The sequence below is a fragment of the Phoca vitulina genome, unplaced genomic scaffold (assembly GCF_004348235.1).
Source record: "Phoca vitulina isolate PV1807 unplaced genomic scaffold, GSC_HSeal_1.0 scaffold3, whole genome shotgun sequence".
Lineage (NCBI taxonomy): Eukaryota > Metazoa > Chordata > Mammalia > Carnivora > Phocidae > Phoca > Phoca vitulina.
In genome coordinates this window covers 83,228,151-83,256,135 of record NW_022589706.1, presented here as the reverse complement: position 1 = coordinate 83,256,135, position 27,985 = coordinate 83,228,151, and the positions used below count along the sequence as shown (strand labels likewise).

The 27,985-nt window shown below is 50.2% G+C and overlaps 1 protein-coding gene across 1 annotated transcript in view; it reads right to left on the bottom strand.

The window, feature by feature from the left end:
* Nucleotides 1–4,698: 4,698 nt before the first annotated feature.
* The window catches only part of HADH (hydroxyacyl-CoA dehydrogenase), a 44,736-nt gene continuing 21,449 nt past the window's right edge, over nt 4,699–27,985 (bottom strand). Inside the window, exons 2-8 of the mRNA XM_032400970.1 lie at nt 26,820–26,948; nt 23,514–23,671; nt 19,336–19,462; nt 15,889–15,978; nt 12,248–12,320; nt 6,488–6,604; nt 4,699–5,603 (exon numbers count right to left, since the gene is read on the bottom strand). Coding sequence (XP_032256861.1) covers nt 5,485–5,603; nt 6,488–6,604; nt 12,248–12,320; nt 15,889–15,978; nt 19,336–19,462; nt 23,514–23,671; nt 26,820–26,948 — 813 coding nt within the window. The 3' untranslated portion in view covers nt 4,699–5,484. The remainder of the gene's footprint in view (nt 5,604–6,487; nt 6,605–12,247; nt 12,321–15,888; nt 15,979–19,335; nt 19,463–23,513; nt 23,672–26,819; nt 26,949–27,985) is intronic.

Below are 27,985 nucleotides of genomic sequence, written 5' to 3'. Positions count from 1 at the left end.
GGGTTGGGGGGGGCCTGCAAACTACAAGTCTCGGGAGGCCGGCGTGCTGTCCCTCACTGGGCTCCCAGCATTTGGGATTACCGTGATTTTAATAAAAGGACACTATAAACTAGTTCTCTCTCCCAGCAAAAGACAACCCCCAGCACACACAAGACTTAACAAGAAAGGGAGGCCAAGAGAGAAAATCAAGATGCAAGCATGAATGACCCGCCGTAGGCCTAGGACTCGGGAGCGTGGTGCGGCTACTGGCAGAATCTACCCTGAGCCAGGGCGCCGAGAGGGAACAGCTGTCCCCTGGGCCTGCCCAGCGCCGTTGGCTCTCGGCCTAGGCCATGTGGGTGCATGAGCTCAAGCTCCTGCCAGCCATGCGGACTTCAACAGGCAGGGCCAGCCCTCTGCTCTTTCCCTCCCCTGTGCATCACATCCCCGGTGGACACCAGTTACACAAGAGCATCTCACGTGTTGGAGCCGCGGAGGGCAGACGGCCTGTCCCCCAGGGCTCGAACCAGAGGGGAACTGGGTGGCATCGGACAGCGGCTTTCCACTGTACCTGCCTGGCCCACCAGGTCCATGCGGAGGGGGGCACGCTGGCTCTGCACCCTCACCCTTCTCTAGAACTTCAACACTGAGGCTAAAAGGCTCTGGAAATCTACCTTCCCACAAGTATATGCCAAAACCTCCACGCAGCTCCAGAAGGAGGCATTTAGGGCTCAGTCCTTCAAACTGCCCCAAGCAGATACTTCGGTCACACACGGTCGTCCTCCCCCCAGTACTGGTTTTGGAGACTTCTGCGTTTCCTGGCACCTAAACCTGGGATTTCTGAGTCCAGCGGCTGTTTACAAGGAAGGAGCAGGAAGCACTTCTTATTCTGGGCTTTCCTTCCCAATACGCACCTGCTCAAGAAGAGCTGACATTTTCTGGTGGAACATTCCAGTAAGTGCATCTACAGAAATGAGGCTGAGGTGTCACGCTGAGGTATACCCAGAAAACAAATACCCACCACACTCAGGTTACAGAAGTACAGTGGAGCTGAGCACCAGAACCCAAGGCTGCTGAATCCCCAAGCCCAGGGTATCCATCATTTATACAGATCCACTGTGTAAGCGATACGGGTGGGGAGACCCACAGTCAGAGGCGGCAGCCTCTGGCTTCCCGCCGGCCGGCCGCATTACTCTGGCCTGCAGAGGGGCTCTGCCTGCACAAACCACATTATGATAAAATGGAGTTTAAGATTTCTCCTGTTCGTACACCACTACTTCTCTACCGCGGGCACGTCTCTTTCGTGCACTTGCTTTTTTTCTGGGGTCTTAAGTCATTGGCAGTCTATCGCTTATACGATAAAATGGAACTTAACCTGAGCAGCAGCCGTCTCCCCCAGTTCGCTGGACGCTCCCCCCACGCGCTCCTGCCTCCCTAGCAGCGGGGACCAGCACCTCTCCCAGGGCCTGGAAAGGCCTCGAGGAGTGGCTGAGGGCGGAGCTCTGGCCCTCATCTTTTTACCCAGGTGGCCCAGCAGCTTAACTGCCAAGGCTCTTTTATAAGACTGGGGGCCTGTTCTTAATCTTCAGCCCTCTCCCCCCAGGTGTAAAATGTTCAGGACTCTGTAAGCCAATAGGTTTTCAGGAACTTTCCCTTCCAAATGGGTCAGAGAGGAGGGAGGTGGGTCCCAATTAGCCTAATCTGCCAGGCGGAGTGCTCGACATTTGCAATCCATCATCCCGTTTGGTCCTCAAAAACCCTCTGAGGCAGGTTCCATCACTTTGCCCATCCTACCAGATACACCCAGGAGACAAACACCTCCCCCCACCGCCGGGTTACACAGGTAAAGCAGGGTGGGGCTCAGCACTAGAACCCACGTCTGTTTAACCCCAAGGCCCATGCTAGTCATCATTTATACTGATTAAATCTGCAACAGATACGGTTGGTGATTTTAAAGAAAACACTCAAGGGGCACCTGGGTGGCTCAGACGGTTGAGCATCTGCCTTCAGCTCGGGTCGTGATCCCGGGGTCCTGGGATCGAGCCCCACGTCCGGCTACTGGCTCAGCGGGGAGCCTGCTTCTCCCTCTGCCTCTCCCCCTGCTCGTGCTCTCTCTCTCTCTATCTCTGTGTCTCGAATGAATAAATCTTAAAAAAAAAATTTAAATAAAATACTCAATAGGGGCACCTGGGTGGCTCAGTTGTTAAGCATCTGCCTTGGGCTCAGGTCATGATCCCAGGGTCCTGGGATCAAGCCCCGCATCGGGCTCCCTGCTCAGCGGGAAGCCTGCTTCTCCCTCTCCCACTCCCTCTGCTTGTGTTCCCCCTCTCGCTGTGTCTCTGTCAAATAAATAAATAAAATCTTAAAAAAAAAAACCACAACTCAATAGAATTAGTATCCGTGATGGGATTTTTCTTTCAGGAGTTGAAACTTGTTCTGCCACTGACCGATTTTAAAAATGGAATTTACATGACCAAATGCGTTGAGAGTACAGCAATGCTTCCGTTGTTCAAAGCGTTTCTTAGATTACTATTTATGTAGCATCAATGTCTATTTCCAAGAAAATGAGACCCACAAAATTACAGCCGCACCTTGTACTTCTGGTAGACTTAATTGGTTCCTTAGGTTGAAACGTTATGGGGATTAAAACCGAGGTGAGACGAGACAAAAGCTTGTTTTCCAACGTGTGAAAAGTATACCTCGCAAACCAAGAGAGAAAGCATACTCAGCACGCGTCGTCCGAGCCGGGCCTTACTGAGTAGTGTGACCCTCTCCCACGGTGCGTGGCTGAGCCTCCAGTGAGCTCCCGGAAGCTGACGCGGGACAGAGCCAGAGGACTCACTGTAGCGCGGCACCCACGGGACCCTCAATTTGTACCGCCGGGATAAAGTATGGAAGTGTCTCAGTTCCCAGATCGGGTCCCACCTTACCCCCATGCCTCGCCACTTCACAGTCCCAGACGGGAAATACACCTTAGGGTGGATGTCAAAAGGAGGGAGCCAACCGTGTTCCCCCCCACCGGAGAGATGAACAGTGACTCTTACGGACATTAAGGGCCACAGCTTTGACTTTACAAAGGCCTCTTCAATAAGCACGGGAACTGTGCTTCAGAGAACTGCATCCTGCTGAACAGAACTGCGGGCCAGGCTGACAGCTCAGCTCAGCTCGGAGGCTGTTCTCGGCGCGCCGCTTCATCCACCGTGTGGCTTTCTCACCTCAGATGTCCACTTCTATTCTAGGAATACAGATATCACGAGGAGGGAGTACAGGAGAGAGGGGGAACCAAGCACCCTCTTGACCTAAAACCTGGGCGCTCCTTTCTGGATCCCCTCAAACGCCCCGGCTTGCCGCGTGGAGGGAGGCCCGGGCCCGGGAGGGGCAGCAGTGAGGCCGTGAGGCTGGGCTCTCCCTGCGCTCTGCCCGGACTCGCCCCCTCTCCCGCACCAGGGCCGCCAAGCAGCTGCAGCCTCCACCCCCCCCCCCCCCCCCCCCCCCCCCCCCCCCGAGGCCCGGTCTGTAAACAGCCTGTAGGCAGCAGGTGCACACCAGGAGGCCGAGGCCTGGTCTGTAAGCACGGCCTGTAGGCAGCAGGTGCACACCGGAGGCCGAGGCCTGGTCTGTAAGCACGGCCTGTAGGCGGTGGGTGCACACTGGAGGCCAAGGCCTGAGCAGGTCCGGCCGGGCAGCGGGGGCCGCGGGGACGAGGCACACCCGACTGGGGCAGTGGCCCCGCCTGCCACGGGCGACAGATGTTCACAGCTCCTGCCGGGCCCCAGACGTGATGGAGGCGACAGAGGCCAGGCCTGCGGACTTTCTGGTGAGGCCAGAAGTGCACTTAAACACCTGGGCCGGGAAAAGACATCGCGGCAGGGCGGCGGGAGCATCCCGGGGCTCCCCCTCTCCTGGAATTCCAGGGCCCAGAGCGAGCCGTGTGGCTTTCCGGGACAAGGGATCCAGGGCTCCGGGCACTGCAGTCAGAGCGGGAAGGAGGTGAAGCGGCCTTGTCGGCCCCGGGCTCCGGGCCCAGGTCAAGCAGCAGCCTGAGAGGAGCAGGGCCCGTGCGACCACAAGGGGACTTGGGAAAGGCAAGCAGTGGTGGCGTCGCAGGTGCTTCCTTTCTTTCGTTAGGAAATGTTTTAGAAGAATAACCTAAAAGTTTCCTAAGCCAGGTTCTATGTGGGGTAGAAATGTATGTAGCGTATTTACTTATTTTCCCATGATGCTATAGTTAAGAGTCAGGAAAAAGGTTAACCAGCTCCCTTTTATCAACCATGATGTGCGGGGGGGAGGATCTCTCAACCACTGAAACTGTGACCCAGGACACCAAACGAGGGCGGCCGTGTTGGGGACAGTCCCGTGTGAAAGGCTGGATCTGAGGTTTTCAGACGTGCTCTTTTGCTCTGACCCGGTTCCGCAACCTTGTGTGCGTCTCGTAAGCGCTCTGTGACCGAGGCCGCCGGACCTGAGGGCCTCCGACGTCTTTCCCGCTTCAAAATTCTATCTTGGAAGACACTTTCTCAAGCCCATGATTAAAAGAAGCTTATGTTACACTATTTCTCTTTGTTGGCGAAGAAGAAACAGATGTTCCCTAGAGATCGTTTTCTGGGCCCTTACGGCCGCTTCACTGGTAGGAAGCCTGCGGATGACCGCGGCAGGCCGGCCCACGGCAACGCCTCCCCAAGTAACAACGGGCCAAAGACGACGACGGGCCAAGGCTTTTGCCTAAATTACCAACCTTTACTTCCGCAACCATCCAAGCACGCCCCAAGTTTAAATTATATACGTTTATGTCAATTCAAATTTTCACAGATTAAAAGATTGCATTTTATTAGAATCAATTTACAGGCAGTCTGCAGCAATGATTTCTCATGGGCAAAAAAAGAGAGACAGACAGACGGACAGTCATCACTGAGATTCTGGATGTGAATGGAAGCTCTTCCCGCAAACCAAGCACACGGAGACAGGCCCACCGGCAGCCGGAGCTGAGTGACGACACAACGTCTCGGGTCGCGGCCCACGTGCAGGCTAAGGCTCGAAGCTGCGGGGAGCAGCTGTTCTCGGCAAGGCAGGACGCGGGGGCCGCTCACGCGGCACCTCCCAGACGCGCCCCCGGCGTGTCCGACGGCTCGCCACGCTCCCGGGCGCCAACGGCGAGCAGAGCGGCGCGCCGAGCCGGTGCCCCTTCACCAGGGAACGGACCCAGGCGATCCTTTATGAAAAGGTAAGGTTCAGAAGACATGTTCGCTCCAAGGCACCAAGGGTGTAAAGCTCTCTAGAGAATACACAGAAATGAACAGCCTGAAAAAGGGAAATTAGTTCTCAATGGAGGAATCTGCCATTACGATAACTAGTGTCAATAATTACTTCAGACAGGTCACAATCAAAACGCGCAGCGAACAGACTGTGCTGCGAGAGGGAACGTGTGACCACAGAACGTTCCCGTGGCACTTGGCGGAGCTGCTCGTACGTGCTGACGGGTTCCTCCCGGAGCCAGAGAAGCCGGCCTCACTTGTACTTGTAATAGCCTTCTCCAGTCTTCTTGCCCAGCTTGTTCTCCGCTACCAGCTTATTCAAGGACGGGACGGGCTGAAACAAGGGGTTCTTCGCATCCATTTCATACCACCCTATTGAGAGGAGGGAAGAGGTTGAGGACGAAGCGCTGGGATGATTCGGACACCTCAGCAGTCCCAGGGCAAGGCTGGGGGCACAGCTCGGGAGAAGGGTCCCCACTCTGACGGGGCAGAGGCAGGAGGCAGCTGAGCCGGCACAGCCGGACGGGCCCGAAAGCAGCCGGCGGCCGCCCGCGCGCCCTCCTCCCGGGAACACGGAACCAGCCCCTCGGCCGCCTGGACCCCTCAGGGGCACCGTGCCGCAACTTTCGGGACACATGCCGCCACTGGTAGTCTGCATCCTCACAAGATACAAAAGTTCATGCTTCATTCAGAACCCGCCTTGCTCCCCACAAATACCCAGGTATTCTTTGTAAAACGTGGGGGCCTGAGCTACACTCAACTTCAGGAGTCCAGTTGTCGTTATTATCTTTACTGTAACTTCAGAGCCACTATAGTAAAGAGATACATCATTATCTTTAAAGGGTGTAGATCTCCACGGGAGTGGAGGTTACACAAATCAGCATTTATGACGGAATGACACACGGTACCAATGTCCGCTTCCAATGTGATCCTGTCCCGCAGAACCATCAGGGGAAACCAGGTAAGGGGTACACGGGACCCGGGACCACTCTGTGCTATATTTGAGACTTCCTGTGAATCTATAAATTGTTTCAAAATGAAAAGTTTTAAAAACAAGTTACCCTGTGGAGAGACACTAGGCAAGCACATTTTTCCTTTTTCTGCCATCTTTTAACTTGAATCTTTAAGCTGGTGGGGCAGAACTCTGGAAGGCCTACTAAGACCCCTTGAAATTTCGGTGGTAAACAAGCATTGTAACATGAAAGAAACGACCTCAATTCCATTACAGAAAGAGAACAGAGAAGTCCAATTCCTACCGTCCATGATGAACTTCGCAGTATCCAGCCCCACGTAATCGAGAAGCTCAAATGGGCCCATGGGGTACCCAGCTCCCAGCTTCATAGCAGTGTCGATGTCCTCCTTGGATGCATCACCTGAGGACAAGAGGGCAGCACTGAGCCATCACCATCTTTCCCGCGGTTCTCCTTGTCATACTGTTAGTCCCAGAATTCAGAGTTTACAAGTTCGCACATTCAAAAAACATCCAGAGTCAGGATTTCTGGCTGTGGTAAGTAAGATTTCATCTCAGAGGTACATGCCAAATAGACCACAAGATTTTCAAAGCTATTCCACCAAGCTATTCTGTGAGGTGAATTCTAGAGCACTGCTCCGGTGTTCATGCAGAGAGAAGGCTCCGGTGGCTGGAAACACTAGTCACTGTTAATGGATTGGGATTTTCCAACTCTGGAATAATTTATTACAACATCACTTAAAGCTAGAGCATATTTGTATTGATAAATAGGACTTTTTTAAACAAAAAAGAACTAAGCTTTGTGTTTTCATATGTATCGTATGCATATTTTTCCTTTCCAGCTTTCTTGGTTTTACAAGTAATGAGTATTCCTCTGGAATTACACTCACATCAACCCTTTAGTCAAGATAAAGTTTAAAAAGAAGCCCAAATCTGATTTAAAATTGCCACTCAAGTTTTAAAGTGTGTTCAGTAAATTAAGACAAGAGCCAATGTGCTTTTTTCCTGGAATTCTACCCTTCACTATTATGGTCCTTGGGCCCACAAGAAGTCTTTCAGAGAACCTGTTCCCTTTTTCCAAAATCAGGAATGGGAATAGTCTATAACAAGTGATCATCTAGAAATTTTGTTCCAAAGTATAAAGAAATGGTCAGTTACACCAAAGCTAAATAAAAGGAGAAAAAAGTTCAAATACTCAAAGAGAATTTTATACCTAAACATGTTTCAGATTTTTAGGCATGAGGAACAGGAACTACTTAAACATCCATAAAAACTATGTATATATTTTTAAGATTTATTTATTTACTTTAGAGAGAGCAAGAGTGCAGCGGCAGAGGGAAAGAGAATGCCAAGCAGACTGTGCTGAGTGCGGAGCCCGACGCAGGGCTCGATCTCATGACCCTGAGATCACGACCTGAGCTGAAACCAAGAGTCAGACTTTTAACGATTGAGCCACCCAGGCGCCCCAAGACTGTATTTTTAAAAAGCATAGGAAGTACAGTTGAAGGTGATTAAAATACCAACTGATTATTTCTCATAGGTGACGTTAATGCTTCACTAATTAGTCAACCAGAGGATGCTAAGAATCACAATTTTGAGTTTTAGTCCATAAGAAAGCAAAAAGAGCAAAAATCATCATATACATCAGCTTTAGGCGGCACCCTTCCTTCCTTCAACTTTTATTTATCTCTGTTCCATACCAGGCCCCAGAGACTTAGAATGAGACAGAGAAAAACCAGACAAGCCCCCAAGTACTCATGATATAGCGGGAGGACTCAGATGTGTCAGCCACTGCTGAAGGTTCATGAAGACTGACACGCCTCTGTGTGGGCACAGGTGGGCAGATTTACTCAGTGCCAACATTTCACCAAAACCCACCAAGGCCCAGGTCCTGAAGGATGAAGAGCATCCCAAGGGATGGGAGGGCAGGAAGAGCATGCCAGGCAGCAGAGGGAACAGCATGTGCAAAGGAGAAATGAGCAGGAACATGGCAGCTGACAAATGGATTCTGCTCAGAGGCCTTCATCTGACCCTGAGGCTTCTATGGTGTTAAGAGCCCAGAATGCTAAATGACCACCTCGCTTACCCCTCTCCTGGGTCAGCACCTGCGGCCCCCTGGGCTTGGTGCCGTCCCTCCTCCAACATTTGACATTTGCTTCCCACAGGCCTCTCTGCTCAGATGTCCCCTCATCAGAGCACCCTGCTCCCTCCCTGCATATAAACTAGCAACTGTAAGAACTCCAGGCGAGGCCTCCCGCCATCCTCTTCACTTTATCTTTCTCCAGATTACTGGTCACAACCTAACGTGGTATCTACTGGTTCATTCACTGTGGACGGCCTCCCTTCCTTAGAATATCGGCTCCTGGGGACAGAAATCTCATAGTGTAACGGTTCCAACTTACCTAAAGCCATTTAATCAAATCTCTATTCAAGGGCAAATAATGAACCCTAGGGGCAATTCCGTAATTCCAGATTCAGCGACTCACCTGAAGACTATTTTATCTCAAAAAAATAATACGAAGATAACGCATATCAAAGAAAAAAATCTAAGCAATGTTACAAAGTCAGCAACTCTAAAAATACAGTAATACAGAGCAAAAGAGACAAAAAGAGGGAGAAATAAAGCACACAAATTGGTGTGCCACATGGGAGTTAAATATGGAACTGTGCTTTAGACTAATAATTCCTAAACTTGTATAGAGTCAAGCACTTCACTGAGAATAGGACACTTGCCCCAAATAAACTGCACACACAAAACTTCAGGAGGTTCATGGGGCCTCCCACCTCTCCCCAGTGAAGAGCCCCTAACTCTAGACAAGACAACAATGAAAAGCTTCCTCCTGCACAGTGGGGACCTGGGAGCGGTGGGGGCCTGGGAGCAGCCGGACTTGTTTCTTAGGCTGGCTCATCAGCACCACCTACGCACCATTCTTGGCATTAACAACAGGCCCCGGCTGCAGCCCCCTAAGTGCCTGTCCTATAGGAGCACTCTGGGGAGGATGAAGAGGAGACACTTCCCAGGCACCGTATCCAGCAACAGAAAGACGCCCTGCCACGGGGAGGAGAGCGGCAACCACCCTGAGGGAGAGCCAAAGCGTAAAGAGAGTTATAACACATGGCGACCAGCTTGGAACACTGGGGACATCAGGCAGGGCCTTGTAAGCGCGGGGGGAGTGAGGTCCGTGGTGAGGGCAGCAGGGGCGGAGGGGAAGTGAGAGCAGCTTCCCTGGGAAGGGAACTGTATTCGGTAGTCTACAACAGAAACACCGAGGAGGTCTTGAGCAGAGGAATGACAGGGTGCAGGATGTCACACAGGGACCAGGGGGACACACGACAGGCAGGGACACTCCCAGGGCCTGCCACCAGCCCAGCCCTCCCAGAAGAGCTGCCTGGGACGTGTCGGGAGGGGACATCCGACAGGTGTGGCGGTCTGCTGCCGGGCGCCAGCCTGCTCAAAGATCTGGACAGAGAGCCGCAGGGACGAGGGGGACCAACTGCCACCAACCAGGCCGCCGCTACAGCACGAACAAATGGGAGCCGCACAGAGCGAGGACAGGACTGGAGGACTGAGAAGGCAGGCCCAAGGAAGGAGCCACGAGGCCCAGGGCATCAGAGAGCAGTGGCGAGGGGACGCCGCGGTGCCACCAGATGCCCCGGGGAGCTGGCAAGAAGCACTGGTGCAGGGCCCCCAGGCAGCCGGGGCCCCGAGCGGTGGTGACGGAGGTGACTCTGCTCTAATGCCAACACATCCATCGGCCCGATGGGCCTCCCCCACGCAGAGCGGCGCTTCGCCGCGCACACCCCGCCTGACAGGGTTTGTGGGAGACCGAGTGTGTGCGTCCCCAGAATTCACGCTCACACCCTACGCCCTAACGTGTAGGCTTCGATGAGGTCATGAGGGCCCTTCAGAGAGTCCGAGAGCTTCCTATGTCCTCTCTGCTCCCCGCCACGCGGAAACGCGCCGCGAAGTCAGCCGCGTGCCTCCCGGAAGAGGCCCTCACCAGACTCCCACCATCTGGCACCCTGGCCTTGCACTTCCGCCTCCAGAACCGTGGGAAATACACCCAGTCTGTGGTGCTTGTGTTACGGGAGCCCACGCTGCCCGAGATGGTGTCGTACAGACGAGCTCTCCCCGGAGAAGGAAGAGGCTGGGCAAAACAAAGTCTCAGAGTCTTCCCTGCACCACTCTGCCGCCGGGCCCCGAGACCCCCCGCCGCCGGGGCGGGCAGCATGCAGTGTCTCCTCACCCCCCCGGACAACAGGACAAACGAACAGACAGGGCAGGCGAGAGAGGAAGAATCCAAAATAGCTGCAGGTGTCAAAGCAGAAGCGATGCGGTCCAGCCGGCTGCTGAGAGCAGGCACCCCGCCTCCCCGCGGGCCAGAACGGGGGGCAGCGGCGACGGGGCCAAGGGACATGGGAAGAAGCCCGAGGTAGGATGTGTGGAGTCCAGCCCCCAGTGTGCTTGCTGGGCCACGACACCCAGCCCAGACACGACTCCAGCCGCTCCCGGAGCCGACGCTGCAGCTCACAGGCCCCGAGCAGTGGCGGGCAAAGAGGCAGAGGGGCAAGCGGGCCGTGCCGTCCTGGGCGGCAGCGTGGGCGGTCTCGAAGAACACGGCCCCCGGGGCTCGGACCCCCTCTCCGGCCTCACCTCCCAGCGGGGGCAGGCTGGGTCAAAGGGACCACTGCCGGTGGGAGGGGAGCAAAAGACAAGAGAACGCCTTTCCGCTTACAGTCAGATACAAGGTACATCTGAAAGTGTATCAAAGTGACAGTATGTCTCACTGAGGGAAAAACATTAAGGGGTGGATTACCCACATGCTACATTCTAAAACATTACATTAAAAAAAACCCACCTGCCTTTCAAAGTAGGGTAAAACGCTTCTCGCATTCTTTGAGGTGTAATTAGGCATATTTGCTGATAGATAAACACAGAAGTGTTGGTTTGATCTTGGAGCAAAAGTGTGGCAAATGCTTCCATAAAACAGAGAGTTTTAATATTTAAAGCAGATTTTGAGGAAGCAAATGTGCTTTCATCTCTCTGGAAGAGCTGGTGTAAATATTTTGTTTCAAAAATGACATTCTCAGGAGCGAGCATTTGTGAATGAAGTAATTGAAAACAATTACACTTGCTTTTTATCCAGTCCTATTAAGGCCTACTTGCCTTTGAAGCAGACATGATAGTTACCTTTCCAGAAATGTGGTAGGGAAGGGAGGCAGGAAGATACATGCCATTTTATAACCTTGGACCATGTCCCAAGTTTTATAATTTTACAACAGGGGAAATCATTCTTTGGAAATCAACAAGTATTGACAAAAGCATGAGACCATTCTTAAGGTTAAAAAAAAACACATGGCCTCATTTAGTAAGGATAGGGAAGGCTCTTAGAAATAGTCATCAAGGGGCGCCTGGCTGGCTCAGTTGGTTGAGCGACTGCCTTCGGCTCAGGTCATGATCCTGGAGTCCCTGGATCGAGTCCCGCATCGGGCTCCCTGCTCGGCAGGGAGTCTGCTTCTCCCTCTGACCTTCCCCCCCCCTCATGCTCTCTCTCTTTCTCTCTCTCAAATAAATAAATAAAATCTTAAAAAAAAAAAAAAAGAAATAGTCATCATCCCTTATCAGCCTTGTCACTTACCTCCCATCACCTGTCACAGAGTCACAAATTTTAGAACTTTAAGGAACTTTCAAGGTCCCTTAGTCCAGTGATTTTTACATTATTATTGTTTTAAGCAGGAAACCTTTTCATCAAAAGCAGAGATTTAGGATATAAATCTGGGCTGGCCATGCGATGGCTCTGGCTGAGACTGTAACTGGGTGTGTGTGTTGGGGGGGGGTTCCAGAGCCACACCTCTGAGGCTCAGAGGCCCCACAGGGAACTCAGGGGGACCAGGGCACCCAATGACAAAGGTCCTGAGGTCCAGGGTGAGGCTAAATGAACCGTACGCTGCACGGCCTAGCCATTCCTACAGGGCCTGCTCAAGAACCAGGGAGCAGTGCCAAGAGCTAAGACCCGCCGCTCCCAGCCCGGCTCCAGACAGCTACCTCGTTCGTGCAGCCTGACCGCTTCCATGAGGTACGGCACCAGGAGACGGTTCACAATAAACCCCGGGGTGTCCTGTTGTAGGAGAGAAAAATAAATGGCAAGTGAATTTTCACTGAACTTTATCTTCTGTGGAGTCACTAGACTGCCCCTTCTCACTCTGCATCTTATTACCCACACTTACCAAGCTTGGCATTTTCAAGATTTCTTTTGAAGTACCAGCACAGCCCTACTTCTGTGGTATGTGACAATTTACCCAACAATTGTAATACTTAAAAAAAAAAAATCAAATCAAATCAAACCTAGATGCCCCCACTGCAGGAATCCTGAAATAAAGGCAGATCGAGGCAGAGAGGTCACTGGAAAGAACGCAACTTTGAGGGCAGGCCGTCTGGGCTCAGATTCTAATAGTTTCTGACACTGGGACATTCTGAAATCAGGTTCATCATTGGTGAATCAGAGTAATAATTTCCACAAGTTGTGAAGATTACTCAGAAAACACCCAACACGATGCGCACAAGGCCCGATACTCAAATGGTAGCCCCTTTACTCCTCTCCTCGCAGGCATCCCTCTCAGGAATCTGGAAAAAGTACGCTCCACCTTGAACAAGCTTCACAGGAGCGCCACTGCCTGGGCTCCCCGGAGCCATCTGTGGGCTACCTGGGATGTTCTCACGCTCCAGTGTGCAGTGCAGGGCGGTCCACTGGGTACAGGTGCCAGGGCAGACAAGCCCCTGCACCTCGCATGACCCCCCTGTACCGCACACCCCTTTCATCAATTTCCTCCTCGTTACTGCACTTAATCGTCTCTCCTGGAAGCCTCCTGTGGGATTTGGATTCTACTGACTGGTCTCTCTGGGGGAATTTGTGGGGCAGGTTGGGTTGGTAATTTGTGGGTATTATTTATGTGAAACCAATTTTCACTAAGTAAATGGTGTAAATTTTAACAAAAGGCTGTGATGTTCCTGCAGACACAACTCCTCACTCTTACCCTGGGCCCTGTGTTCCCTTTCTAGCACACACTAGGCCCTCCATAAACGTACAAATGAAAGCTGGCCTGCCCCCTGCATTACTCTTACAGCTAACCTCACTGCATGCTGTGTAAACTAGGCAATAAAGCCACAGGATCTGGACCTTCTTTAACTCTGGACAAACAGAAACCATGTCCTACTCCTAGCTCCATGGGAACACAGAGATGAGCAAAACAGCTTTAACAGCTTAACCACAACTGTATTAATGAAATGATGCTGACTTGATATCTAGGGCAAAAGTGCTTTCAACCTCAAAAAGTTTATCGCAGAAACTCAGGACAGGGTAGATGAAGCACACATATACAAGGTTAGAAGTCAGAAAGTACTCTGGGGACAATATTTGCTCCAATCAGAATATGTGGAGTTTTATTCAGTCGATATCATCCACAGAGCTCAATAACGAAAAAGTGCTAAAACTCACAAAATATTCAAACTCACTAGTAATCAGAGAAGTACTCATTAGAATAAAATAGCATTTTGCCAATAAGATTAGTGTCAAAAGGGTTTTTCCCCATTATGCTAATATTCAATGCCACTGATGAGTCAGAGACGCATATACTCTCACGATATTGGTATGTAAATTGTAATGTAAAGAAACATAATCCCTTAATAAAGCAATTTAATTTTATGTAATCGTATACCTTACATTTTTACACTCATTTGTTTATTAAATAGATTTTATTTACTGTACTACGTGCCAAGCACTGTTCTATGTACTTTACAAATATTAATCCATTTACTCCTTATGATAACCCTGTGAGACCAGCACTATTATTACCTTTACAGGGGGGAGAGGACAGAGGCCCAGATAGGTTAAGTAACTTGCCCAAGATCACACAGCTAACAAGTGCCAGAGCCAGGATGTGATCCCAGTCACGCTGGCTCCAGAGTCCATGGTCTCACCCTTTTTATACCACGCTCTCCTCAAGAAGTCTCACTATGAAGAAAGACACGTTCCGGGTGCATTAATGTCACCTGCTGTGTGGCGTGTTGGCCCACTGCGATCCTGCAGGCCAAATCCAGCCCTGGCCTGCTTCTGTACCGTTCCACCACCATGGCACAGCCACGGACCCCGCGTGTACCGTCCACGCTGCACTGCCCCCAACAGCAGAGCCGAGTAGTTAGAGCAGAGCCCATATACCCGAAAATGCTGACTATCGGGCCCTCTACAGGAAAGCGTGCTGACCCTTGTTCTTTGTGGTTGCCTTCCATTGTCTGGATGCTTCATCGACAGCCTGAATAACTAACCCAGAGAGCTTGAAGGTATCACCCAGGAAAGAGTTCTGAAATGATGTAACAAGGCAGTTTTATGAGATCAGGGAGTTCCCATTCCTGCATCTGCTGAGGCCACTCCAGTGGAAGAAGGGATCCTCACTCTCTATGAATGAATGATTATGCTGCTGAAGACAATCACTGCCCGTCCCCACATTTCCACTTTCTTATCTAGCTTTCGATTCACTACACACTGATGCTCTTTCTCACACCATTACTACTTTCTGCCACGAACAAAGCATAACCCAGTGAGAGAGTGCAACGTCTGGTTATCAATGTGACTTTTTAAAAAATCCAATTTAAAACCACTAAACAAAACAAAGAAAGAATGAGTGCTAAAACATGAGACTCCCTGACACCGCTACCCTCCTGGACCGGGGGGACAGGCATGTGAGTCTGCTCTCTCAAGCTACGGGGGCCATGCCGACAGATGACTTATTCAGAGGATTCATGAGCAACAGGCCTTTCCACAGGTTACTACAATATTGTGAGTTCAAGGTGGAGAATATTTTAAAAAGCAAAAGCATTCTGTAAGAAGAACCACAACGATAGAAAAGATTATGGTCAAAAAGGTAGATGCACACTTACAAAAATTTGTAACGGTATGGCTCAACTACCCGTTTGGAAAACTGCCAAGTCATGCAGAGGAGCAGTCCTGAGTCTTGGGAGGACTAACGAGGAGCTACGGCCAGCGGAGACGGGAGGAGAGCGCCACCGCAGCTGAGAGCAGCTGGGGGCATTTCCCATATACTAACGGAGTCTGGCAAGGAGGGAAGGCGGGAGGCATGCTGCCCACTGGGCCTTGCTTCTTAGTGGAAAAACAAGACACAAAAGCACAATGCCACACTCCCTGAGAAACAGCTTCATTAATCCCACCTGGGGAAGTGGGCGCTTCCTCTCTCATCATTTCCCTGGCCACCTGTCGTGCGATGGTTTTCAGCTCGGGACGCACGTGTCTACCACGCTGTCACGGACACGCAGGCTCCCGGGCTCCCCCAGGCCCAGCAGAGGCTAAAGCCAATGGGGTCACAAAAACCATTTATGGAAACACAGCAGCCCAACAACAGACAAAAGCCAAGACCCGGGGAGAAGTTTTCTACTCAGCTGAAGCTCTGGCTCTCTTCAGATCTCAAAGGGTCCACCCGATAGCCTTGGGCAAGGATTAGGGTCTGGCTCCCCTGCTGGCAAACTAGAAAAGAGGCCCAGCGTGCTCTTCCCAGCCCCCAGACAGGCCTGAGGTGAGAGTGCCCCATCTCTCACATCTTTCTATAGAAGAATTCTACCCCAAATAAGTCAGTTCTAAGGAAAACCACCCCCTTCCCAAGGTACCGATACTCTACCTTACAAGAAACAGGATGCTTTCCCAGGGCTTTGGTGAAGTCTATCAGAGATTCATAAGTCTTCTGGCTGGTCATTGGTGTTTTAATGACCTAGAAATGCAAAGCAGAGAATTATGACCACAGAGTCAGCAAACAAGTGCAACAGAACGATTCAAGAAAACACTGATGTAAAGTGTCTACACAGAAGGTGGCAAAAATAGTTTTAGTTCCAGAATACAAGGATCTCAAGCCAGAAACAAAGAGTTTACCAAAATGTCCACTTTAAGACAGTGAAGTACTAGGGGCGCCTGGGTGGCTCAGTAGGTTAAGCGTCTGCCTTCGGCTCAGGTCATGATCCCGGAGTCCTGGTATGGAGTCCCGCATCGGGCTCTCTGTTCAGCAGGAAGCCTGCTTCTCCCTCTCCCTTTGCCCCTGCTCATGTGCTTTCTCTCACTCACTCTCTAATAAATAAATAAAATCTTACAAAAAAAAAGACAATAAGGTACTAGAGAATGTACAAAATCAAGGCTTAAAATATAAATGTGTATGTGTGTAGAAGAGTTTCACAGACTTTCTTCCCGAGACAGACCTGGGTTCGAATGCCCATCACACCACTTACTGGCTCTGTGACCCTGGGCACGTTTCTTGAAATTGAAATGACACTGAATTCACTCTCCCCACCTCAAGCAGCTGAGGTGAGGTGACAACAGATTAGATCAGGAGGTGAAGCATCAAATGCAGCTGCTGGGAGGAATAAAGTGCTCAGGAAATGCTGGCTTTTGTTACCGTGTTACTTGCTACCGTTCATTTACTTCAGGGAGGTAACTGGATGTCTACTGAGTACAACAACGGCCCTTAAAGCGCCCTGCCTGGAGAACCATCTTCTCTTAGTCTAGAGCAGGAAAACAGAGCAATCTGCCCAAGTCACAGGTCTCTTGGACACTGAGAAGAGTATCCCCCGGTACTCTACCCTCTCCCACGCAGATGCCCCTAAGCCCACCGACTCCTTCGCATCAGAATAGGCTCATCCCACGGAGGAAGGTTTTCATTTCCAGCACACAGGGGCCCCAGGCTGGGCCTACCACCTGCCGGGCCCCTGGGGAAGACTCCTGGCAGCCCCCTGGACCCACGAGGTGCATGCAAGCAAGCAAGCAAGCAAGCAAGGGCCCAGCTGCTGCCCCGCTCCCAGAGGCCCGCTGCCACTCCAGAAGGTCACACCAAGCACGTCGCCTGGCAGTTAGCCCACAGGACACAGAGAGCTCACCTGTCAGGAACTAGATTTTGGCAAATGGAGAGAGACCCAGGTGAATTTAAACTTAAATATATATATAATTTAAAAGCCAGTTAAGAACTTCAATGAGGGTCAAAGCAAATAGGCTTGGCTTCTACATCAGACCCTTTACGTGAGGTGAGACAACTCAGTCAACCCCCGTGCCTCACCCCTCTCCTGTGAAACGCGGATGATGATACTTGCCACGGCCTCCATCCTGCAAGAGGGCTGTGTGGCTTAATGAGCTAGTGTCTGTGCAGGATGAAAGGTGCTATATAAATGAAGAGAATTATCATCATCCGTCTTTTAATGTGATCGCAGTTTGGGGGGTGGTGGTATGTTATGACACTAAGGGAAGTGAATGAGTAGCACAGACAGAAACACCAGGAAGATGCAGATGAGGAATGGGATGAGATGGACCAGAAACTGCTCTGCAAACCCCATAAATCAAACAGCAATCCAAGAGTTATTCAAAAGGAAGTGTGAAAAGGTCTCCAGCAGAACCCCATAGATTGAACTAGGACAAAGGTTGCTAATTATAGAGTTTCAAATATAATTTGTTGATTTAAAGGAGCCAAAAGTGAAGATTTTTTAACAGGAGGATGCCTATTTATTCATCCATTCAACAAACAGCAATGTGCTACAGACATTCTGTTTATGGCTCCAATACAGTCTGAGATAAATACATACACACACATGTGTGCGGCCCGTCTGAGTAAAGGAGAACTGCTCAACGTAAGATACGGTTCACTTTCGTGCTCACCACCAGCGACACATATGTGAACACCCAAGAATAAAAACTGAATAAAGAGCACTTTTAGAAAACATGTTCTAGAAAATGGTAACATTTGCTAAGCATTAACTGTTACTAACACACCACCTTCTCAAAGACATAGACCAACACTATTACATAAAAGCAGTGGAAAACAGCATTAGAGTTTGAAGTGAATGTATACGTGTCTTCATCTCCAAACACACGTACCTGACACAGTAACTAAGGAAAGTGATTAGTCCCTAAGCACTGAAATGTTGAAAATTCCATCCCGCTTCTTTGCTCTTCTCTGTGTAAGGATAAATGCAGTTTCTTTCATTCCCCCCCACCCCTCCCCTTTATTCCTCAACTTCCTCAAAACATCCTTAGGAAGTGAGAGTACATTGCAAGAAGCTGAGGAGCAGCGTTAGCAGACCAGATAAATTCCTATCGCAGGTCAGAGCTGTCTTTGAGAGAAAACTAAGGAAATACAGTCACCATTAAACTAGAGGCGAATGCTTATGCGGGGGGCAGTAAGGGGGTAAGGGCATGAGAGAGGAAGGACAGAAAGGGCTGACAGAAGGCACCAGTGGAGAAAGCAAAGCCCGAGACTCTCCCAGGGAGCCCCGGCCAAACCCCGGAGGTCTGCCTGGCCCCGCATCCCCCACACTTCGCACAGCAATAACTCTTCAACCCCAGAACAAATGCTACTTTAATAGCGGCTGTTCCTCAGACCCTGTCATTAGCCCCCTGTAAAAGGCGAGTTGCCACATTCCAGGTGCAAACTGTCTATTGTGACTCGTCTCCCTGTACCCAAGTCTCCAAGCAAGCAAGCAAGCAAGCGGAAGCGACCCAAACAGGATCACTGGGGGCCCCGCTCCCCTCCGTCTCAGAGGTCTGCACTCAGGAGGTTCAGGCTACAGGGAGCTGCTTTAATAGCTGGGATCAAAATACACGGGCAATGCGACGGTGGACAAGGGGGTACGGTGGCTCCTGTGTAAGAGCAGGCTGATAAAATCCCACTTACAGCCTGGGGCACACTGACCTCACCGAGGCCATATCGACACGTGTGGCTCTGGCGTCTGCGGTCTCAGCGAGCCAGGAGTCCGCAGTGCTGTCTTCCCAGTCAGACGCTCTCCCTACACCACCCGCCCCATATGGCACAACTAAGTGAATGACATTCCACAGAGTTAGCAGCCCTCCTGGTCATCACTGGTCAGACCACTGGGCTGCGAAGAAACAAAGCACAGAGGCCTCCCTAAATATCAGGGGCTCTTTCTTCTCCTGGCTCCGGAAGGACAGTGTGGCCCGAGAAACCTTCCACCCTCCCGTTAAAATCCGCCCAGCGCCCCCACGCCCCCCCGATGGCAGAAGGGGCATGAGTCAGAGAGCAGGACTGGCAGAGCTGGCCGGGCAAGCAGACACACATGAACACACGCCCACTGACCTCCACCAGCTTCATCAAGGGCACCGGGTTGAAGAAGTGGAGCCCGGCGAATCGGTCCTGTCTCATGGTGGCGTTGGCTATGTTTGTGATCTGCAGAGAGGAAGTGTTGCTGGCAAAGATCGTGTGTCTGTGGAGAGAAAGACGGTGGAGTATCAGGATAAGTCCCCTCTTTGGAAACAAACAGGATTACCCTCGATGCAATGCACAAGGCCACTGCCTACTGCCCAGATCTGTTGTCCTGACCCCTGGAGGAAGTCAGGGAAGAGATCTTCATAAAGAAGCCGAAATCAAGTGACCAGTTTCATTTCAAGTTTAAATCTTTAAATTAGATAATTTAAACTTACCTGTTTCAAAGATGTATTTAATCTTTACCAATCTTTCATTTATTTTCAAGAGCCACACTTCTCTACTCATATTTGTTAATTTTCATGGTATGTGGGGGAAAACTGAGGTTAAGTAGCAGCCTCCATCACAAAATGAAACCCTAAGTGAGCACAGACTAATGATGAAAAGGATACGCCACAGATCCTCAAAGTCAACAAAAAACTGTAAAGATCTAAGATCTTTTTCCCTCAAGTGAAAAGCTTTAATCTTCCACTGAATGGGAATTAAAATGAAAACAGAAGAAAACCAACACGGTCCAAAAACAGTTTTAAGGTTGCACAGGTAGATCTGGGGAAGGAAGGATACATGTACATCTATGATAAATGTAGTTCAAGGTATTCTGCTTATAAAATCTTAAGCAGGGGCGTGGGGCGTCTGGGTGGCTCAGTCGGTTGAACATCTGCCTTCGTTCGGCTCAGGTCATGATCCTGGAGTCCCAGGATCCAGTCCCGCATCGGGCTCCCTGCTCAGCGGGGAGTCTGCTTCTCCCTCTGACCCTCCCCTCTCATGCTCTCTATCTCATTCTCTCTCTCAAATAAATAAATAAAATCTTTAAAAAAAAAAAAAAAGTAAATGAGAAAACTGCTGACTTTAAAAAAAAAAAAAAAAAGGCGGGGTGCCTGAGTGGCTCAGCTGGCTGAGTGTCTGACTCTTGATTTCAGCTCAGGTCATGATCTCAGGGTTGTGAGATTGAGCCCCGCATAGAGTTAAGATTCTCTCTCTCCCTCTGTCCCTTTCCCCCAGCCCCACTCACTCTCTAAACAAAAAAAAAAAAAAAAAAAAAGAGGGGCGCCTGGGTGGCTCAGTCATTAAGCGTCTGCCTTCGGCTCAGGTCATGATCCCGGGGTCCTGGGATCGAGTCCCGCATCGGGCTCCCTGCTTAGCGGCGAGTCTGCTTCTCCCTCTCCCACTCCCCCTGCTTGTGTTCCCCCTCTCGCTGTGTCTCTCTGTCAAATAAATAAATAAAATCTTAAAAAAAAAAAAAAAAATCTCCTAAAAAAAGCAGTACCATCTTTGTGTGTGTGTGTAAAATATTAATTTTTAAAAATCCATATTAAATTTATCCAAATTCAATTTTTAAAGACCACCAAAGTGGGGTGCCAAAGGCATTCCCGGCAAATCTTTAAACAAAGACAAGCGAGACTTGGGCTGTCCTATAGCGCCACCTTGTGGGTACACATACATAAAACAGCCTAATGCTAAGAAGAACCATCATGGCCCGGTCAGTGCAGGAAGTGGAGTGATCCCTTACTGACCAGATGTGGGAGTTCTAGCCTACCCAAAAGGCAATGCTACAATCTGCCTGAAATCAGGGGTGAGTGGGGGAGGAGGGTCGGGAGAAGACACATGAGCGTGGCTGACACAAGCGCCATCGGGCTGCACGCCATGAAGCCCAGCAGCCGGGCCATGGCGCCCCAGCGCTGTGCTGGCAGGGGCTGCTACATGTACAATGTGGCACCGTCTTATAGGACAATGGAAGGGCGACTTGCCTGCAGACAGGAGAGATGTGGAGGCACACTGGAGAGCACATTTCGTTAAAGGGTGAAGTTACATCAGAGCCCAGTCCCGGGTGTCTCCAGTCCAAGGTGCTCCCAGCGAACATTTTACCAGCAGGGGAGAAATGCTTCTTGCTCACAGACCTCTACCTCCCCCTCTCCCAATCGGCTGGGCTGGCTCTGCTCCTGACAGCTCTCACACTGCCGTCTTTCTACACAAACACAATGTGCCAACATACTCAGCTTACAGGGCTGCCTTGTCTTCCACAGAGAAGTACATCCTCGCGTTCTCCTTGGGACGCTGGACTCTTGGACGGTCTTTGGTTTTTCCCTCTCTGACACTCAGGGACCCAAAACACTACCATCCTCTTAGATGTACTAACAGAAAATCGACGGCACAAACATGACGATCCTTGGCCACACCCGCAAGCCTCAGTGCGGAGAAGACAAGAGGGGGTGGTGGGGACTGTGGTGGACGGGACTCAGCTGGGGCTCTCTGTGGGCCATGGCCCCCTCTTCATCTGCACTGCTTATAACTGCAGCCAGGGAAGTCGTGTTCTTTTCCAGGGCACATCAGGGGCGCCGCTGGGAACTTCACCACTAGAACACATTCCCCTCCCCTGTTACAGGGGTCGCTGCAGAACTTAACAGTCAAGGATATCTCACTCACTCTAACAGTCAAGGATATCTCGCTACTTAAAAAAACAAGCCACAAAACTTAGTAGGGGTTCAATAATGGTGGTGATCTAAAGTGAAAACAAGAGTGTAGCGAAGGGCGACCGACGGCCAGAAGCAAGCTCACATCCACGATGTGCCTCCTCTGGTGTGCCCTTTCACGTGTCTCATCTGTGTGACTGGACCTAAGTGAAAGAGCCTAGCACAGTGCCTGACACACAGGCGGCCCTCGGGAAACTGAGCCAAGTTAAACTAACATCCTCAACAACTCTGTGCAATTGGTACCGCTCCCTCTATTTTGCAGATTACTAGGGAAACTAGTCTTCAGAGAGTTAGAACTGGGAAGGTCTTGGAAATGACTTACTCCTAACCCCTCAGTCAAATTACAGATGATAAAAACTGAGGATCAGACAGGCTTCATGACTGTCCATGGACAGAGGCAGAAGAGGTGGGGCCACCTGACCTTCCCCTAACAGTCCTTCCATTACTCACGCAGACATGAGAGGGCAGTCAGACCTGTCACTGTCACTGAGGAATGACCAACATTTCAATAAAGGCCAAACTACCCGGGGTAGCGGGGGGGTTATTATTTTAGAGGGCTCCCTGCTCACCTGGGAGCCAATACTGTACCACAGAGTCTTCTGTTTCTGCAGGCCCTAAACGGCATGAAGACCATGAGCACACTCATCAGCAGAGTGACACAGAGGTGACAGAGGGGCAGGGCTTCTCAGACACCAGGCCATACGGCTATGAGGGCTGACATTCCAGCAGGCTGGTATGTGAGTGTCCCTCTTCAGCCACTGCTCACTGGCTGAGAATTACTTCTGTCCTATAATCTTATTCTGACTTTCAATTCTAACCAGGAAGGGTGAAGTGTGGCTACACAAGCCCCAAGGAGAGCAGAAATAAATCAGCCAGGTGTCACAATTGCCAAAAGCCGAAAGTCAAACACAAATGAAGGCTCCGGATTCTGAGAAAGGGAGCAGCCCGTGTGCAAAAGCTTGCTGACACTTGTTGGCACCGCCGGTCCCGGCCCCAGGCACCCATATGCCTGACCTGCGTGGGGCTGACTCTCCCCTCCCACCCTGTGCCAGGAAGCCTGGTAAGGACTCAGTGCTCCTGAAATGCTCCCAGGTGTTGTGACTTAATCCAGATAAAGCTCAAAACAGGAAAGCCCAGGGAACTTTGTGTAGACAGGCACTCCCCTCAACTGCACCATTCTGTAGGTTCCATTCAAAAAAAGGGGACACACAAACGACTCTGAGGTTCCTCAGCAGACATCTGAGGATGTGCCCAAGCCTCTTCATCCTCTGGCCCGGGAGGGCCTGTGGCCCAGACACTCCAAGAGACACAGGACTGTCCCTGAAAGGACCCCCCACTTTACTGTGGGAAATCCCACCCTCCTTTGGGGACAATGATCAGATGAAGGCAGCCCAAGCCTCGGGAAGCAGACTGGGAGTAGGAGGATAGAGGACAGAGGAAACAGTGTCAGTCTTCTGGAAACAGCTTTGGGGTAGCAGAAAGAGAAGTGGGCTTGGTGTCAAAAGACTCCCTCCTGGGAGAAGAGCCCGAGCCCGGGGAGGGAGCCCTCAGACCCAACAAGAACGCCCAAGGGTCACGTACTCAGAGGCAAACTTGTCCAGCCTCTTGAAGAGCTCATTCTTCACCTTCAGATTCTCCACGATGGCCTCCACCACCAGGTCTGTGCTGTGGACTACAGATGCTGCATCCGTGCTGGTTGATATGCTGCTCAGGGTCTTCTCCACAAATTCATCACCCGCCTAACAGTGGAAGGAAGGGGAAGAGAGCGTTCACTGGACCCACCGGAAAACGGTGTGTGGTCTGATGCTAAGGCAGAAGGAGAGAGGGGGGCGAGGAGAGGCGAACTTGCAACTCGAATGCGCCCAGGAATTCTAAGCACTAAAACTCCCTACACGTCTGCCTCTCAGGACCTTCCAGACACCAGGGCGAGAATCAGCTCGGGAACATGCCAACTGCTGGTCAGCGATCACTGTGGCATCCGGGCCGTAACCCTTCACGCTGTTCGTCAGCTCTGCTCAGCTACCACGCGGTCCTCTTGCAGCACCTGTCTGGCCGGCTCACTCTGTTCTCACTGTGAACACACTGCCACGCGCTGTGGCAGGAGACAGGTCCTGAAATAGGACCTTCCGGAAACGAGGACAAGCTCAGCTCAGCACCACTCATTAGTCCGAGAGGCAGTGTTGACTGTTCATCGCTAACAGGGGCAGAGAAGAGCTGAGTAAGGGCAACAGAGGGCGAGCGCGGCCGACTTAGCAGTTGTTCTGCTAATCACCGCCCATCGCAGGCTAGCTCCGGGGCTTGCAAAAACTCGCCAGACATAGCCTCTGCTGCGAAGGGCTCGCAGTCCCACCTTTGTCTCATCTGTGACTCCAGGAATCCACAAACAGACCTCAGTTAGGGCCGAAGACAGCACCTCTATCAACTGCCATTTTTATCTCAAGATGGACTCTGTCCCCGGGGCATCAAAATGGTCACTGTCAGCAAAGGCACTGAAAAGCACTGCGGAATAAAACAACTCTCAGAGCTGTTCCACAGAAATATACTGTGAGGGCATAGGTGATTTTCAATTTTCTATTGGCTGCAGTATAAAAAGTGAACAGGTACAGTTAATTTTGTTTAACCCAATCCATCTAAGGTATTATCATCTCAACATGTAATCAATACAAAAAGCACTGAGATGTTTTATATTCTTTTCTCCTAGTAAGTCTTTCAGTTCCGGGGTCTGTCCCACACCTGTGACCAGCGGCCGCCGTGCTGGTCAGTGCAGGCCAGGCGCGTCCCTCCTCTACACACACGCCGGGCGGAGATGAGCAACGCCGAGAGAAGAGGCTCCTGAGGACTCACTCATCAGGAGCTGTGCATCTTGAGCACAAGCACCTTGTGTGTTTGTTTGTTCTAAACCCTCTGAGTGGGGCCCAGAGCCTGTGCCCAAAGGGGCAGAAGTTTGCAGAGTAAACACATGAAAAATGCAGATTACCTGGGTTCAGACTCACTCTGTCCTCGACTCCAACCTCCAGCCCAGGGCTCTTAAAATCCCACCTGCCTGGACCCTCTTCACAACATGCCCTATCTCAGGTCCCCCTGTCATGAAGAATATGGACAGGTGACAGAGATTTTAATCTGCCTGTGACATTTCGTGTCTGGATTTCTTCAGGGAGAGGGTAAAAATTAACTCTACTCCTGCCCCTTTGATTTTTGAAAGGTGACTACATATTAAGAAAATGCAAACCAAAACCACAGCAAGATACCACTTCATACCTCCTATGATGGCTATGATTAAAAAAATGGAAAACAAGTGTTGGCCAGGATGTGGAGAAACTGGAACCTTCATACACTGCTTGTAGGAATGTAAAATGGTTTAGCCACTATGGAAAATAGTTTGGTGGTTCCTCAAAAAGCCAAATACAAGACTGTCATATGACCTAGCAATTCTACTTGGAGTACATACGTGAAAGAACTGAAGAAGGACCTGGGCAGACAGTATATCAACGTTCAGTGCAGCATTACTCACAATGACCAAGAGGTGAGAACCACCCAAGTGTCACTGACAGACAAATGGCTAAACGAAATGTAGTCTATACACACAATGGAATATTATTCAATCAGGAAAAAGAATGAGGTTCTGACATACACTACAACCTGCATGAACCTTGGAGACAGTACCACATGAAATTCATTAGTCACAAAAGGACAAATATCCTGATTCCAGTTATATGAGGTCCCTAGAAGAGGCAAATTCAGAGAGACAGAAAGTAGATTCGAGGTTACCAGGGGTTGGGAAAAGGAGAGAATGAGGCGTTATTGCTTAATGGGTATAGAGTTTCTCTTTGGTTGTAAAGAGTGGTTATGGTGGGACGCCTGGGTGGCTCAGTCGTTAAAGCATCTGCCTTTGCCTCAGGTCATGATCTTGGGGTCCTGGGATGCAGGCCTGCATCGGGCTCCCTGCTCCCCGGGGAGTCTGCTTCTCCCTCTCCTGCTCTCCCTGCTTGTGCTCTCTCTCTCTCTCTGACAAATAAATAAAATCTTTAAAAAAAAAATGTGGTGATGACTGCACAATAGCATCAACGTAATTAGTCACCAAACTGTACCCTTAAAAACAGTGAAAATGGCAAATTTTACATTACATATATTTTACAACACAAAATTTCAAAACAGAAGAGCCATACTACTGTAGATACCCGAGGTGACCAACACAACAAAAGCCCCCCTTGCCCTCTTCTCTGCCCGTATATGAAGTGAAATTCCATCCAAGCCCCAAGGAGATCAATCTTTATGCAACTTTAAGAAGGTGGCAAAGGTAAGCAAAAATTCACTTGGGTGATTTCCGCAGTATTTCTAATTAAACGTGAAGGTCCAATGAGAAAGGGTCAGTAAGCCAGAGCTGCCGGCCTTCTAGGAGTTCCTCGAGCTCTCCTACCCCCTCTGCTGCTGGGAGTGAGAACGACACTCTGTATTTCCCTCTCCCATAACTACATTATAAATGCGCTAAGATATTACCCAAGCAATCAAAATTTTCTATCTAAATGCAATGTTTATTATATCATTCTCTTTTTAACTCGCAAATACCAAAATTCTCTTCCTGTTTCGCTCTCTTCCATCCGTATGACAAAACAGGTGTTCTTCAATCCCAAATTCTCCATGGACAGAATGAGTTCACTACCTGCAGAAACCTTCTCCCCTACCTCGAAACCTACCCAACAATATGGTTGTTTACTTCTCCTGTTTTGTACTCAGTCCTCACAGAATGTTCAGTGATTATGTCATTCATATTGGTCTAAAGTTATGGGAAAATGAGCTTTACTCAACAAACCGAAAAAGCAAGCAAAGACCACCAAATGTGTTATGTTCAGAGGATGGGTCTTGAGGTCATGTGAAACAAAAAATTACCTTGGGGTTTTCTGCAAACTTCTTCTTGGCCACTTTCCTAAGGCTTTCCTCAATCCCCTTTTTAGATTTTGCCAGTATGTCCTCTGTCTGGTCCACCAACACTACTGTGTGGCCAGTTGTTCCAGCAACCTAGGGCAAAGAAAGAAAGAAAGGAAACATAAAAGTTAAAAAAAAAAACTAGTAGAGTTTCATATTCCATATGAACTCTGCCACCATTCTCTTCCAAATACCAAGTAAACATCATAATAAGGCAACCTCGACTAAACACACACTTCTTGCCAGGCACACATGGACGACGAATTCTCAGAAACACCTTACAAGGTTAAGAAGTATGTGCACCATCACACGACAGGTAGACAGCGGAGCTGGAATGTGAATCAAGGCTCTGAAAGCCACACCAGAACTGCTTCCCAACTGTCCCACAAGGGAGCCACCAGCCACATGTGACTACTTAAATAAACTAAAATTGAATAAAATGAAAAAATCAGTTCCTCAGTTGCACTAGCTCTATTCCAAGTGCTCAAGAGCCCATTCACAGAGCATTTACTCCCCACCCACCATCTTTTTTCCTAAAAATTGGAGCATCCTGTGCAGCTTGACTGCTTAGCTCAACTCTTCTGTAGTCCTTAAATCAGCAACAGGTAAGACTTTCATAATGGTGCCAAAAAGATTCCAAGGGCCGGGACACCTGGGGGGCTCAGTCGGTTAGGTGTTGGACTCCTGGTTTTGGGCCAAGTCATGATCTCAGGGTCGTGAGATCGAGCCCGGTGTAGGGCTTCACATGGAGTCTGCCTGAGATTCTCTCTCTCTCTCTCCCTCTGCCCCTCTCCCCACTCATGCGTATGCTTGTTCTCGCTCGCTCTCTCAAATAAATTAATTTAAAAAAAAAAGATCCCAAGGACTATTTAGTGACATGGCTCCCATGAAAGTAGGTCTCTGGTGACCAGCCAATTAGGAGGGCAGTTCCCCATCCCGCCTTGGCTAAAATTCAGAGGGTATACATAGTGCCGCTGCCCCAAAGTTCACCTGGAGCCAGCTCAGTTTAGCCACATTCAGTGACAAGCCAATCCCTTTTTCATCACGATTTGCCAATAGCTTTTACAAGGACTGTGGAACAGGTAGTGTGGCTAAATGTAGGTCACCAGGTCACATTACAGGTAGGCACT